The following is a 16,523-nucleotide window of genomic DNA, read 5'->3' on the forward strand; positions in this document are numbered from 1 at the left end:
TCAATATCACAATAATCTTCCAATTTAGAACTACAAGTTAAAAAAGAACTAATATAAATAAAATACACTTCATCTAAACACTTCTAATTTATTTTCCCAAACCACGTGGAGCTGCACTGAAGGACTAAAGAGCCGCAGGTTGCCGACCCCTGGTCTAGGAAATAATCACAAACTTTTTAGGTTTTCTTTAATAGTTTCTTAATATGCTATTAGAAGCAGACAGTTTTGCGTTTTGCAGCTCTGTTTTGTGCTTATTACACAGAAAATACCACAGATAATTGAGTGATAATAACTTACCACATTATTAAGTTCTTGTTTCCTTCTTGTTACCCTATCATTGTTACTATTACCACTTTATTACGGAGCTACCATGATATTACTTGTTTTTACATTGTTATTATTTTGGTAATTGCATAGTAATAACTCATAAATGGCCACATTATTTCCCTCTTGTTTCCCTCTTGTTAGCCTACTTTATTCCAGAGCTGTAATAGAAAGTGCTACCGGGCTCTGTAGGCAAACTGCAAAGATAGGTTTTAGATAAAATAGCACCAAATATAGTCATAATGACAGAGGTCAGAGTGACAGGTTTGTAGTCTCTAAGACTTTTTTTTGGTGCAGGAATGATGTTGTAGGCAACACAAAAGCCATAATAATGGAGGCTGTGGAGGCGATAGTATGTAGTATATAGATGTAGCCACTTCATGGTTGCCTGGCCCTTTAAAGGGCCATGGTGGATGCCTGGCTGATTCCTGGCTGATTGTCAGCAGATGCTTGATAGATGGATGCTCTCCAATGCATTCATTGGAGTATGAATGCATGTGAATGTTAGATACAAAGCACTTAGAAAAAAATGCTTGTGCAAATGGGTGTGAATGGATAATTGATGCATGTTGTGTAAAGTGCTTTGAGTGCTTAGATCAGGGGTGTCAAACTCCAGCCCTCGAAGGCCAGTATCCTGCTTGTTTTTGTGACATCCCTGCCCACCTGCTGCTGATTACCTGGATCAGGTGTGCTTTGCTAAGAAGAAGCTAACAGGGCAGGTTAGTTGGCAAACAAGCAGGACAGCGGCCCTCGAGGCCTGGGCCCTATTTCAGGAAGCCGGTTTAGAAAACTCAGAGTGAAAAACGATACTCAGGGTTGAGTAACCCCGAACTGTCCAACTCGGAATATTCGGTTTCAGAAAGGCTGATAACAATTAGTTCAATCAACGCGGAGTTGCGTCAACCCCAAGTTAAGCGCGCGCACGAGGATACATAAAGCCCTGATTAGTGGAGCACAGATTAAGCGAATTACCATGGAGAAGGAGGGAAAGAAGGCGCGGTCAATGTATTTTATAGCGCTTGAGGCCGAAATTCTGATGGCAGCATATGCTGATAACATGCAAATTTTGCAGAAAAAAAGTAACACAGCCTCAGCTGCAAAAGAAAGGGAGCATGCATGGCAAAACATAGCCGACAGAGTCAATGCGTGAGTGTTAATTTAAACATTGATCTAGGGATTTCCACCCATTTAACATGTTATTTTATTATATTTTATTTTGTATTTTATACCTTTTATTTTGTGATGTGATTTGAGCGCAGGTGCAACCCAACAGGCCCCAAACGTTCCTGGTAGCAAGTAAAAATGAAATATAAAAATATAGTCCAAACAGGTAAGGTGTAATTGTATTATGAGCCATAGTGCTTGATCTGTTTGTCCGATGTCAATCAATTGCAGTTAGAGGCTACATTAATTTTCTTTCTGTAAGCACTTATTGAAATTATCTGAGCACATTATAAGTACATATTTGCTTACTCTGTATGCTCAAATGTGACCCATTATGGCCACTAGAAAAAAAGCGGAGGCCCGAAAAACAGGTGGGGGTCCTCCACCACCACCACTCACAGAGCCTGGCCACTTGGCTTCCACATTTGTGATAATGTTGGCAGCATCACATATGATCTTCACAGTGCAGAGAACACAAATTAGCATCCATTACTATAATGAAATAATTTGTTAGTTTGAAATGCTACAGGGAACTATGTACCTGTACATTAATGCTGTGGAAAGACTTCCTGTTCACATAGTCTCCTTCATTTACTGAAGGAGCAATGATTGGAATGTGAGTGCCATCTATACAGCCAATCACGCCTGGGAACCGTGAGAATAAATGTAAAATTTAAGTAGTAGTTCAAGTATCACCACATCATGAATTAAGTTTCGTTCATCCTGATACCTGCAATTTTGTGGAATCCCTCTTTGATAAATCTTGTGGGTCTATGACCGGGGAACACCACAAACGAGTACAGGAGACGTTTCAGTGCAACTGTAACATTCCTGACTGCCCGACAGACGGTAGCCTTGGAAACGTGCTCAGCTTCACCAATATTATACAGAAAGCTCCCGTTTGCAAAAAACCGAAGTGCAATACAAATAATATGTACAGAACTGAGAGAATGTCCGCGATGTGTCACATGCGCAATATATGGCCTGAGGATGTTATCCAAATAACTTATTGATTGTGCTGAGAAACGGTAACGTTCGCACAGGAAATCATCAGGTAATGATAAAATGTCCATACGCGCTCTGATCACTCTCTCCCGGCGGAGAGCTCTGCGGAGTATTTGGGCTTCAAGATCTACTGGCTCTTCAAGGAAGGGACACGCCATGTCTGACACTTCCTACTGTCAGGTTTCCGACAAAGAGACGGGGACAGTCAGGGTTAGTTGTAGTAAACCTGCTAGGGGGCAGGTTAGCTTCACGGAGTGTGTCGTCATAGTGACTCACTCGGGCTTCAGCTGAACTCGCTTTGTGAAACCGAAAACCCAGAGTTTTCGTTAACTCAGGGTATACTTACTCAGAGTTTGCACTAAACCGGCTTTCTGAAACAGGGCCCTGGAGTTCGACACCTGTGGCTTAGATAGAGTAGAAAAGCACTATACAAGAACCAGTCCATTAACCATTTACCACAGATCTTGGCTGTAATTCTTGAAATTTGCAAATCCCAAAAACCTTTGCAAGTGCTTGTGAGAAGTTGAGGTGGGCTACTCCACCACTGCTCTTACCTTTTGTGGGTCAGTCTTCAACTGCCCACTCTTGAGTATATATCCAAGAATGGACACAGTTTTTGCATGAAACTCACATTACTCTGCCTTTATGTAAATTGTAAATGGACTGATTCTTATAAAGCGCTTTTCTACTCTCCCTGAGTACTCAAAGTGCAGTTTACAATATGTCTCATTCACCCCATTCACACTCACTCATGCAAGCACTTCTAAACTCGAGTGCAATCTAACCAACATGCGCACACATTCACACTCCGATGAATGCTTCGGAGGCTTGATACTAGATACTAACTTGGTCATTGGGGGTTAGTATCTTGCCCAAGGATATTTGGCATGCAGACTGGGGAATCCAAGGATCGAACCAGGGGGAAGCCACAGGGGCCTGCGGTGAAATGCCCGCAGGCTCTGCCGGCAGCCAGCCATGCCAGAGCAGACCAAGCCCCGGGCCCAGAAGCCCGAGGTCCGAGGGCACCTCACCCCCCGGAAGCGGCCCGGCCGAGTGTTATGTGGGAATAGGCCTGAGATGTTGCCAGAGAGGTGAAATTTACGACCCAACCTGACACATAAATATAGACAAACAGACACACACAGACACAAACATGAATTCCCAGCCTCATGCACACATATAAATACTCGACATTTGCCCAACATGGAGACAGAAATGAACACTGTACACACACTCCCCAAACATACTCTATACTCCCAGGTCCAGATACCATCACCCCCAGAGGGGCAATCCGGCCATAGGCCCAGGAGATGTTTCCCTTTGCCGTGGGATGGAGACAAGCAGACCGTCCCTGGTCCTGCAGCAGCAGGGAGGTCCAGCATCTCAGACCCCAACCAGATAGACAACTCCTCCTCCTGGCCCCCCGCCCCCTTCATACCACAGACTCATATGTGATGTTGCTGCGTGCTGATCTAAATGGTAAATGGCCTGTATTTGTATATTTACTAGTTCCTAAGGACCCCAAAGCGCTTTACACAACCAGTCATCCACCCATCCACACACACATTCACACACTGGTGAAGGATAGCTCCTAGCCACAGCTGCCCAGAGGCGAGGCTGCCGGACACTGGCGCCACCGGGCCCTCTGACCACAACTAGTAGGCAACGGGTGAAGTGTCCTGCCCAAGGACACAACGACCGAGACTGTCCAAGCCGGGACTCGAACCGGCAACCTTCCGATTACAAGGCGAACTCCCAACTCTTGAGCCACGATCGCCCCAGTGCATTTAAACCATGGGAGGGGCATGGTACTCTCTGCCAGAAAGCAGCTGGTGTCAGCATGGCCCCTCCCTGAGAACCCTTAATGTCTACATTTATTGAAAATTGAGAGGTGGACACTGGGCGCTGCATGTGTGGTGGTGTGATGGAGGAGGAGGCGGGAGGCAGTTGGGGATGGGGAGGGAAGCACTGGACGCACCACAAATAAGCTATGTTTTCATTTCAGAGTGCAATGAGACATTAAACTGTTTAATTTTCAATAAAAAAAAAACTGGAAAAATGGAGTGTTCTAAAATTTATGACCAGTAGTTTATATGTTTTACTTTGTTTTGAATTTAAAAACTTGTAGATAATGTGCAAAAAAATAGATTTTATTTATGTCTTTGTATAAATTTTTAACTTTGGATAATGGTAGCTTAGTGAAGATCCAAATGGTCCCTTGTAGCACATTTGTTAATGAATAAATCTTCTGAAGTAAACTTCACTTGGTTCATATGAAACCACTGTTCAGTCTCAATCCACACAGCATTATTGCCGCTTTATAAAGATGGAACCCTTCCCTACTAATGAAATATAGAAATGTGATCTGATCAAGGATCTTTAGACTCAATGGGGAGATTGAAATTGAGTCAGTGTTACTGGATAACTTAGTGTAACTGCTTCTTGAGTAGTTATGATACTTAGCATTGTGACTAATATCTTAGGAACTTCCACACAAGATAGCATTTGTTAGGATTTGTTACATTATTTAGTTATTCTGTGGTTGATGTTAGAGGAAAGCAGAGTTAGTATTTTGCTCTGCTGTTAGACCCATGAATTTAGGGTTTAACGTGTTCTTAGTATAGCTACAAGAGCCATGCATCCATTTTAGTACGCTTAAGTGGTTGATCTCTATAGAAGACCAACCATGTTTTCTCTTTCTCCCTGGTTTCTAGAAAATTGCTGGTTTCTAGTTGCTTTTTGGTGGAGGTAGAATTGGTGCATAAATACTCACCAGAAGTAGCTGTCTGAACCCTAGGGTTGAGACTAAATTGTACTAAATGACTAAGACTTGGTAGCATAAACTCTGTGGTGGAGCTTCACCATTGTATTTGTGTCTAGGTTTTCTGCCCTTACTGAACACATGACTTTTTCAGAGGGTGGTATGGGGAACTGTGACTAGGTGTAACTGGTAAGTGTATAAAGGGTAAAAATTGCACAGTTGAACTTGAGTAGTGTTGTAATTAATCTAGTAGTTTGATCTGGTAGCTTTATTGTAGACCACGTTAACTGCTTTGAATTGCTGTTGTGTCTTGTAGGTATTTTTATGTGCTTCCTTCAGCTTCCAGGCCTCTCTGGGGGGAAATATATCTCTGCCTCGAGTTTCAAGCTAAAAGTTACTTAGTAAGCAAATAGGGGAAAGTGTTGGAAGTCAGATTGTTATTTACAGCTAAATTTTATTTTGGACACAGATCTTGCGTGTTTGGTGTCATGAGAATGCAGCCATTCGCTTGCCATATGAAAGTGACACATTCATATGTCCTTATATGGTCAGGACAGTCTTCAAATTGGAAGGACTGTGTGTGTGTGTGTGTGTGTGTGTGTGTGTGTGTGTGTGTGTGTGTGTGTGTGTGTGTGTGTGTGTGTGTGTGTGTGTGTGTGTGTGTGTGAGACAGAGAGAGAACAAAGTAAGATCTTCCTGTCATTTTTTCCACTTCGACAAAAGTGTTTCACACATGGGTTCAAAGCCACTGTGTTACTTTATATTACATTACTTTTCCTTTATTTGTTTTTTTTTTACATTGCTGATGTTTTAAATAATTGGTTTTAAGGTGTATCCAGTCCTGTGTTTTATACTGCAGATATCTACAGTTTAATGCAACTTACCACCAGTCAGATATACCCATAATAGATGGTCGTGTACTTTTTGTCTTTTGACTACATTTTTTTTCTAGTAAATTGCTTAAAAAGTTATGGACAAATATCAGGTTATGTCAGTTTCAGTAGTTTCAACCTCTCAAAGAGAACAGAAAACTAATCTTTAGCCCATTTTCCAATTAGTACCTCCTCGGCACGGCTCGCCACGGTTTGCCATTTTTAAAAACGGGAAAATTGCTACAAAAAACCACACAGAGGTCTCCAAGTCTGACAAAAAGCCACAGACCGAGCAGCAGGTATATTCTTGCCTCGACGCCCACATTTATTGCTTTGTTCATGTGGGATGCTCACATATGTTGCTATGACAATGACCACGGACATAAGGTGGTTCTAAATTGTTATGTCGTGGCAAGCTGTGTCTAGTTGGTGTGAATAGGTACTAATGGAAAAGGGGCGTTTGTCCTTTCAAAAGTTAGTGTTATCTTCCTATAATTTGGTTGATTCTGTTCATCTGTATGTAGCATTTCCCAGATGAACCGAATCAACTTTTTGGGATGGATGACTGATCATGCATAAAGATATATTCCATTTAATTCTCAGTTTGTATCTTTTTTAGTTCATAAGGTCATTTTATTATCTGACAGTTTCTTGGTCAGATCCCTCACAACATCTTCTAGTTAACGCTAACTTGTAAAAGTACTCTTCTAAAAACCTCCCCTGCAGAAAGAAGCAAAGCTTTGGTCAAAGGCGGAGCTGGAGGATTCCGTCACTCACCCACTGAACTACAGAAGAAAACTCTACGCTGCATGAGTAGAGCTAAGTTTCCCATCAGGATATCACAGTAGATACTGAGACAAGAGTGGGTAGGTAAGAGCAATTCAATGTGTAATTCAATGTCTAATAGTTAGGGTTTTATAAATACAGTCATTTACTATTCCTTAAGTAACTAGTGAGAGGTTTCTCATTGTTTTTAAATGCAAATTTTTAAAGTAAAGTCAAGGAGACTGTCTTTGATTTCATTCATAACTTATTGGAAAGGATTTGCATGTGCAGAGTATTTTCATGTACTTTCTTTAAGATTAAGTACTTACCGTTTTAGTTGATTCTTCTATTTTAATGTGTGTTTTGTTGACTTGTTTATGTAAAAGTCACTCTTCAGCTGAAAGGTTAAAATGTTTCTCTTCTACAAGATTATCATCAGTTCTAAGAACACCAGCCAAAGAGATTTTCTGTGACGAAATGATGTTTCTGGCTTTAATTAGTACAGCCTGTATTAGTAATGTCATCTATTCTTTACAGGCTATGCTAATCTATGCCAGAATCACCAATGCGATGGATGGTGAGGCTATAATACTGTTCAAAGATTTCTCAGTGTTTGTCAGCTTTTGTGGAAATGCAGTGCTGTCTTGCGTATTTAATACTAAGGACAATCAAAATGTATCTAGAGAAGGTTTGCTCTAATTTTATAGTCAACATATACAAGGTGACTCGCAGTTTGTATGCGGCAAAAAGTGTCAAAATCTAAAAAGGATGCCAGGAATGCTTTGGAAGAGAGGGGTTGTTTTTTCATGTAATTTGGGTTGCGAAAAGCAAAAGGATTTAAACGTAAATGTATAGTAAATGTGAATACATACATTTAATATGTCACTTGTTCTTTTCACGTTCAACTGAGTATCGAAAATAAGTAAACAACTCTGTTTTCACAGTTTTTTAAAACTGTGTTATAGAAAAGATGAAATAAGAACTGATGTTACAAACCACCAACCCTCCACACTGTGTTTGCTCACGTAAACAGCAGCTTCGTTTAGTTGGCTTTCAGTGTGGCCGTGTTTGATGCCATTTAATAGTTTATGGATTAGGTCGACCATTGTATGTCGGACGTGTAGCACTAAAATTCAATGTGATGTTTAACTATTTGAACAGGAGAAAGTATGTAGGTATTGCACACTGATCCTGTGCAAGATTACACTCTGACTTTACATTACAGTGTCCTGTTGATAAAATAAGTTCAGGTTTCAGTGAGGCAGGTTAAGAGGATGCTGTGGCAGACAGACAGAGGTCAAACATGATGAAGGATCTTACCTGGTAAGCTGGGGAGTTTGAATTTGTTCTTCTATTAAGAGAACTGTTTTACTGTTTTACTGGGCTCTTGTTGGATTGGTAGCAGGTTCTACATGTCTGCAGTCACTCAGTGAACAAAGGATGGCTGACTATGTTTTTCATACATAAAGAAGCATGTTTAAATTTATACCTCTTATACATCTACTAAGAAGTACTTGCCACTATTCCCTGTGCAATATTTTGGCAGATGTGCAATTACCATCCCTATCCTTAATCACCATAGCCATTCTACCCTTATTTATTATATCCTATTATGATGCCCATGTACAAACTCCCACAGTGTGGGAGTTTATTGTATATTGTTTTCTTTACTTCTGCACCTTTGTAGTCTTGCTACCTAATTTTGCTGTGCATTCAACTGTACAATGACAATAAAAACGTTTTAAGTTCTAAGGCAATTCACTTGTCTCACAACAGCCTTGACTGAATTTATGCTGTCCTCATTACAAGTTTTTGACTGTAATGTATTTTCAACTACATAGCTAACTTGTTATATCCTTTATCAATGCATCCTCTAAGGCACAGATGGTTTGTTGTATTTGGTAGGGTTTAATTGTGAAAAATATGCAAATATTTGTAAAACATAAAAGAAAGCAAATTGTATGTGTATTATTACAGAAGTAAAATAACAATAACTGTAACATATGAGCAGCCTAGAGAAACAGTACTGTACAGACACATTTAATTTGTCTGCAAATAACCATGATCACAGATACAGTACTCAGTCCCAAAAGATAGTCAAAAAGCTAGCAGCTTAGAAATGAAGCCATATTAAGCAAGGATTAAAAGGATTATTGCACTGCGATGCTCGGTCTATGAACCACTGAGCAAAAAGGAAGCTCCTTAGTGACCCCCATGTGTAACCACAGTGATTATTACAGGCTCACATCCTTTGCAATACTGCTATTTACAATGACCACAAGATGGTGCCAAAGGCAGTACCAAAGAAAGAAAAGCTATGGTTCCAATACAGGAATTTCTTTTAGGAAGCTCTTTTCACAGTTTCACACTGGGCTTCTCCGGTCCGCACATTAAAGCAGACTTGAGCAAGAAACTAAACTCTTAATGTATCCATGTGTATGTGTGATTGGGAAAATGCCTTACACATATGCTGTGCATATAGAATAAACAGTTGTGATTATGTGTAAACTAGTGAATGACTTTTAGCAAAACTGCTTTTAGATTTAAGTAGGAGTAGAAAAACGTTGTGCAAGAGCCAATCAAAGCAGCCACCGCTCTAAGTTTATACCTTACTAGTATCTAAATGGATGAGTTATTAAAAAGAATCTGACCATTATAATGTCCTTATGAAGAGAGAAACTATCCAAAGTAACCAGTTTGTAAAGATATTTGTAATGCTTATGACCTTTAGATAATTATTTACTTTGTTACTTTGTACCTCCTTACATGATGTTCGGTGTGACTTAAGGAATTGGGAACAACCAAGTAACCTCGTAACCTCTAAGGCTGAAAAATGAAGCCAACATGAAAGTGCCAATAACACTGGTACCTCTAAAGGTAAATTGAGGGTGATTCCAAAACTGAGGTAATCACAATAGGGCAATCAATTACTTTTCAGACTTTTCTGTGTGATTGACATGTAGCTATTTCCAAACTGCTTGCTAGGACTCACTCTGTAGGTGGGTGGATCGATCTAAACATTGACAATATCGATACCAATGATGGTAATGGTATCAGACTGATATCAGCGCGATTGATATATACTCTTCCCTAAGCTGACTTTATAAGCTGATATGAAATGTTTGTATCTGTATTGGTATAGGCAATACCATCTTTGTATTTATTTGGTATCAGCATCAGAATGTGTAGTATGGCACACCACTACTCATCTCAGTCAACTGGAGTCACTGAACTGGACCTCTCAGTTTGGTTTGTGATATTTGGAGCAATCTAATTGATTTGAGAAATATTATGGCTTGCTATGAGGTACCAACAGTCCAAGACATTTATGTGCTTTGGTGAGTGAATGCTAGTAATTTATTAGTCTGTCACTTTGCACCAGTGATCAGGTGTATCAGTAAATCATATGATTGCACCTTGCTAATGCTGACAAGCTGGACTGGATAGTCTGGATAAAGTAACATGTCTTGGCTGACTGAAATGGTACCTTATTGTCATTTGTAAAAGTATCAGCTGAATTCCTTAATCGTTCATTTTTATGTATTAAAATGATTTATTCTGTTTTTTCTTTCAGATGTGTCATGGTCAAAATGAACCTGACCTCCAGCTCTGATCCTGTCTACTTCCTTACCAGCAGATTTCCTGGTATGAGAGACCAGCCAGATACCATCATCAAAGCTGACTCTGCTATCTTAGGTACTATCCACAACTGTAAAGCTGTGTAAATTATATGTGTACATGTTAAATGATATTCTATCTGAAAGAACACGTGCAGGGAATAGGAAATTAAAGAAAACAAAAGAATTTAAGATTATGCCTATATTCCTGCAGGACAATGCGTGGAGGAAAAAGAAGACATACGAAGGACAGTCAAAGAACTAAAAAAGCAAAAAATACCAAAATGTAACAGAAAGCCACTTGACTTTAGGCTGGTGACAGAGAGATAATAATGTAAGGCTGCGAAAAGAATTGTGGCAATCTGAAATGGAAATATGATTTGTAGGCACAATAATTTCAAATCATTGCTTTGTTTTTTCCAAATTAGGTTATTTTATTAGTTGAGAAAATTGATTCACAATAATAATATTCTCCACATTTTCAGGTGGCTCCTACCAGAGTATGGGCAATTCAGCAGATAACAGAACATTAATGCTGCCTCCAGATGAGTTTAATCCATTAGGAGGGCATACAATCTGGCAGGTAACTGTTGTGGCAACAGTTGTACTTTTAACTTTGATCTTATTAGATCTGTTTTAGGGCTTCACTGTATAAATTCCATTGCTTCAGTACCAAGCCATGGAACTCTAACTACCACCAAAAATTCAGCTCATGGGTCTAGGGACTTGATGGCTCCTGTGAAAGTTTTGCGTACAGTAGATATTCCGGGGCAAACTTTGCATACATGAAAATTTATTTTCATAAAGAGACTTTTTACAAGTATGGTTACATTTTTGTTTTTTTCAGATTGAGATATTATTGCCAAACAAAACTGTTCCACATGTAATATAATGTTAAACTGACAGTGATGCAGGATGACATCTGCAGTGAAAGCACGTCATTTGAACCATTGCTTGACAAGTGAATAGTTTTCTGTATGTTCCTCATTTATCCTAAAGGTGTTATAGGTTTGGAGGAACTATATAGAGTAATAGGTCATTTACTGCACAATGGCTGTTGAGTTTAAGGAAGCAGTTCGTTTTTGATTTTTGCCTACGTCTTCACCTTCAGGTCATCATAATTGTCCTCCTCACTGGATCACTTTCTCTTGTCACTATTGTTGGCAACATCCTAGTGTTGGTGTCGTTCAAGGTAAATAAGGCACTGAAGACAGTGAACAATTACTATCTGCTGAGCCTAGCCTTTGCTGACCTGACCATTGGAACGCTGTCTATGAATCTGTATACCACCTACATCATCATGGACCAGTGGGCCCTGGGACCAGTTGTTTGTGACCTGTGGCTTGCGATAGACTATGTGGCCAGTAATGCCTCTGTCATGAATCTGCTAGTCATCAGCTTTGACAGGTAAGTTGAATTTTAAAAAAAAAATTCAGTAAAGTAAATCTATCTACCAGGGGTGCAACGATCGATATCGTATCGATATTGAACTGTTCGGGTGCTTTCGGTTCGGTACGCATATGTGTCGAACAATACAACATTTTTAATTTATTTTATCAACTTTCCTTCTGACGGTGCTGTCTGTGTTGAGCGCTCAGTGGATCTGCGCTCGACAGTGCAGCCTAGGCGGAGTAGTCGAACGCAGATTCACTGAGCGCAGGGCAAGCTAGCGAGACAGAAGTTAAGCTCTCCTTGCAACATGGCAAATTGAACCTCCCCCACCCTCATTCAGATGTGCCGTTTGGAACTATTTTGGTTTTCATGTGACGTATGACCCTGAAGGTAAGCGCATCATGGACAAAAGTGAAACAATGTGTCGGATGTGCCACGCAATGCTCAATTACATGGGTGGGAGCTAGTGTGTTAGCACAGTTAGCTCGTTAACGTGTTGGCCGTCCAGCCCCAGGCACGGGGCGATCCGCGGTAACTCGTTAACGGAGATTTGCCGTGTTGTGGCGTTAACGTCATTTCAGATTAACGCTGACAGCACTAGTGGGAACACAACGAATATGACTGCACATTTACTCCGACATCATCCTCGTGCAAAGACAAGTGGAAGCAGACAAAAACAACAAGCACGCATGCTACAAACTTTACCCGAGTCATTTAGACAGCCGTTAGCACAGGATTCTCCTTATGGGGACCTGATATGTTTAATATGCTGCTGAGAATATAGCCCAGAAGAAGCATATAGTATAGCTTTTATTTTGGAAAGAGCCATTTCTCTGTAATAAACTCTTTTCCAAAGATGAGTGATTTCTCCATCAGATAGATTTTTTTTTTTTTATCCCTTTATTGTTTCAGCAACATTAAATTTAAAAACTGTACTTTTGAGTTAAAATATATATTTATAATTTTAATAAATGACAAATTAAAAAGGCATGAACAATTTTTTTTTGTATTGAAAAAATATCGAACCGTGACACCAAAGTATTGAACCGAACCGTGAATTTTGTGTATCGTTGCACCCCTACTATCTACGGTCATGTATTTTGATGTATAAATTTTAATGATTTAAAAATAAATACATAAAACATGTATTGGAATCACAAACATTTCCATGCTTTATGATTGAAATGTATCCATAGCCATGACAAAGCTTTCATGAGCGTCATGGGTTTGAAAATATCTAATTCTTTTGACTCTGAACAGCTTCAAATAGTTGCCTGCCTTCTTTTTGTATCCTCTTAGGTATTTTTCTGTGACCAGACCACTGACTTACCGGGCCAAGCGAACAACCAAGCGGGCCATGACCATGATTGGATTAGCCTGGTCTATCTCTTTTATTCTGTGGGCCCCAGCCATTCTGTTCTGGCAGTACATCGTGGGTGAGCGGACAGTACAGCCAAACGAGTGCTACATTCAGTTCTTGTCTGAGCCTATAATTACATTTTGTACAGCTATTGCTGCCTTCTACCTGCCAGTAACTATTATGGCAATCCTGTTCTGGAAGATCTATCAGGAGACAGAGAAGCGAGCTAAAGATGTACAGGGTCTCAAGGGATCTGGGTCAGGGAACAACCCAAATCAGGCTCCACATGAAAGGGGTAGTAGTGGAAAAAAAGGTGGAGAAAGTACACCCAACAACCAGAATATCTCAGCAGCTATGCTGCACCAGGTGAGGTCCCAAAACTACAGCAGCTATGGACTAAATCATTTGTCTTCTGAGAAGAACAACGCAAGCCTACCAGGAGGCGTAGAAAGTAGAGGGAAATGCAACATGTTCTGCTTTGAGATTTCATCTCTTCTGCCAGTTCACCATGCATCCAAGAGATTAAATGCCACATCACCACCAGCAGAACAGAGTAGCTGTGACAGCTTTAACAATAACGAGGCCTGGGATTCAGAAGACCAGTCAGGTTCAGAGGCAGAAGTCGATGCAAGATCTTCAAAAGGTTGGACATAGACCTATTTAGTGGTCTTTGTTTTCATAATATATTAATAAATACCCTACTACATGATGTTTAATGTTCATTACATGTCCCTTTTGATGTTTAATATATCTATATAGATGGTAAGAAGTCTAGAAAGGGGAAGGAAAACAAGGAAAAATATCCCCTGTCTACAAACATAAGTCCAAGAGGATCAAATGCAGCAACCTCCTGTTCTGCTGACCTGTCACCTACAGCTATCACCATGAAAGACGCTGCAGTGGCCAAACGCTTTGCCTCCAAGGCCAAGACGGAGATCAGCAAGCGCAAGAACGAAAAAAAGGCAAATGAGAAAAAAGCTGCAAGGACACTTAGCGCCATTCTGTTTGCCTTCATTACAACATGGTTACCATATAATATCATGGTTTTGGTCAATACTTTTTGTCAGGACTGTATCCCTGAAACTCTCTGGGCTCTGGGCTACTGGTTGTGTTATGTTAACAGCACAGTCAACCCCATGTGCTATGCCTTATGCAACAAGACCTTCAGGACAACCTTTAGAGATATTTTAATGTGTCAGTGGAATCAAAGAAAGAACAAGCCTCATTTTTATCAGAGACAGGCTGTGGCATTCCATAAGAAAGACCCCATGTAGAGTGTGGATCTTTGTTTAAAGCTGCACTTTCTAATCCACAATCAGAGTTGGATGCCTTAACTTTAATGGAAGCATAATTAATTGAAATTCACCCTCACAAATATTTTTGTGTTCTATTAATTTATGTGTAGTTATTATTGTAGGGTTTTTACATTACAATATAAAGCCCCTTGAGGCAACTGTTGCTGTGATTTGGTGCTATATATAAATACAGTTAATTTGAATGTTATTGTATTCTTGCTTTTTTACCAAGCTACTGTAGTAGAAAAACCTATCGTCCAAAATATTGTATCTTCATTGCTTCATTTGGAATGGATAATTATCTTCCACAGATACTCCAAATAATCACGTTTCATGTATTTAGCGTCATATCCATAAAAAAAACTGGTCACCAGATATTACATAGTAATACAGATGAATCACTAGAATATATCACCTTCAGTGTTTTTGGTGGGTGTATCTTTACATTGCCCACATGTCCAAATAACTCATGGATTAAACAGTTTCTCCACCCTGAGGCCAAATAATCAGTTTCAGTGAAAAAACAACTCTCAGTTTAACTTAAAAAAAATACAATAAAAATAAAATCTTCAGAAACTTGAATATTTGCAAAGTTTGAGCCCATAAAATGACTTTGTGTAAAATCTCTGACCTTCACTTTCGCACTTACTTTATGACACACTGTACTGGTCTTAATAACTACGATGTTCAAGTAGATTAATTTTAGTTTCATTTATGAAATGACAATCTTGAAGGATTTATAATTTCCTGGATTCAATTCAAATAATAATGTGTAATAATACAGAATGATACAGGGAATAAGTATTGAGCATGCTTACTGAAATTTATATAATACTTAGTACAACTAGCTGCTTGCATTGCTTGGGTGTGATCTTTGATCCATTTTTTCACGCAAACTGTCTTCAAATCTTAAAGGTTTCAGAGTGTGAACTTGGATTTTTAGTTCTTTCCAAAGATTTATAAATGGATTCAAGGCGGGGCCATTTCACAAGATGCATTTTCTTTCTCCAATTGAGAATTTTCTTTCTGCGTGTTTGGGAATTGTCTTGCATTGTCTACCCTTGTTTTACATGCAGCATCATGGCTGATGGCAACAGGTCAAGGATGTCTTGGTACATCACTCCATTTATCCTCCCTTTAGTTATATGAAGTCTGCCAAGTTTGAGCATGACCACATGCTACAAAAAACAATCCCCACCATAGTGTTTCCACCTCCAAACTTGGTTGGTATGGTGTTTTTGAGGTGCCATTTCTCCTCCTCCTCCACAATGTGTGCAGTGAGATCAAGAGAGTTTAATTTTAGTCTCATTTGACAAGACTATGTTCACCCAGTAGATCATTGGCTTGTCTAAATGTTTTGCAGAAAACTTTAAGTGACCCGCAAATTTATTTATCAGCAATTTATTTATTGGAGTGAGCTGAAAAATCCTTCAGTAGTCCTCAAGGATTTGTTATTTGTAAGGTTACAGTAACCTTTAAGAACACTGTAAATGTTATAAAAATAAACAGGTTTTTACCACTACTATTTCACAAAGGCTTAAAAAAGGAATGTCCACAATTTAGACTATTTTAATGTGGGATATTTTATTAAAGCAATTTAGCAGAAGCAAAGCAAAAGCACAACCAAAAAATAATGATCACATAATCAAATCATATTTAATTATACTTATCCAATTAATCTAACCTGAGTTAATGCTCATTTCTAATACTAATCTGGAAAGGAGAGCTGTTGAAGAGAGAATGGGTATGCATTGGCTAGAAATGGGAATTGATAAGAATAAAGCACTTCAATGCGAGTAAAGATTCCAAGGAATTGGACTCCTGGGAACCTCGATACCCATCCCTAGCCTTGGCCATGATGCCCTTATCTCTCATCCATTTTGATATCATCTAATAGGAAAGTAGCTCCCTTTGGAAATTCAGTCCCCTAGGAATAAGGTAAAAATCCAGATCTTCTTGAAGTTATAA

At 39.4% G+C, this 16,523-nt stretch overlaps 1 protein-coding gene across 3 annotated transcripts; it reads left to right on the top strand.

Moving 5' to 3' along the window:
* The first annotated feature begins 6,885 nt into the window (after positions 1–6,885).
* chrm3b (cholinergic receptor, muscarinic 3b) lies at positions 6,886–16,381 on the top strand. Of its 3 annotated transcripts, none has more exons than XM_076887181.1 (6): positions 6,886–6,992; positions 10,466–10,587; positions 10,994–11,091; positions 11,620–11,915; positions 13,200–13,903; positions 14,020–16,381. In XM_076887181.1, the coding sequence occupies exons 2-6, from the start codon at positions 10,473–10,475 to the stop codon at positions 14,532–14,534; spliced, it is 1,728 nt and encodes a 575-aa protein (XP_076743296.1). In that variant the 5' UTR covers positions 6,886–6,992; positions 10,466–10,472; the 3' UTR covers positions 14,535–16,381. The 3 variants fall into 3 exon arrangements, with proteins under 3 accessions (XP_076743296.1, XP_076743295.1, XP_076743294.1); XM_076887180.1 differs by having other exon boundaries at positions 6,970–6,996; XM_076887179.1 differs by lacking the exon at positions 6,886–6,992 and having other exon boundaries at positions 10,401–10,587.
* The last annotated feature ends 142 nt before the right edge of the window (positions 16,382–16,523 follow it).

Source organism: Maylandia zebra, linkage group LG8 (assembly GCF_041146795.1).
Source record: "Maylandia zebra isolate NMK-2024a linkage group LG8, Mzebra_GT3a, whole genome shotgun sequence".
NCBI lineage: Eukaryota > Metazoa > Chordata > Actinopteri > Cichliformes > Cichlidae > Maylandia > Maylandia zebra.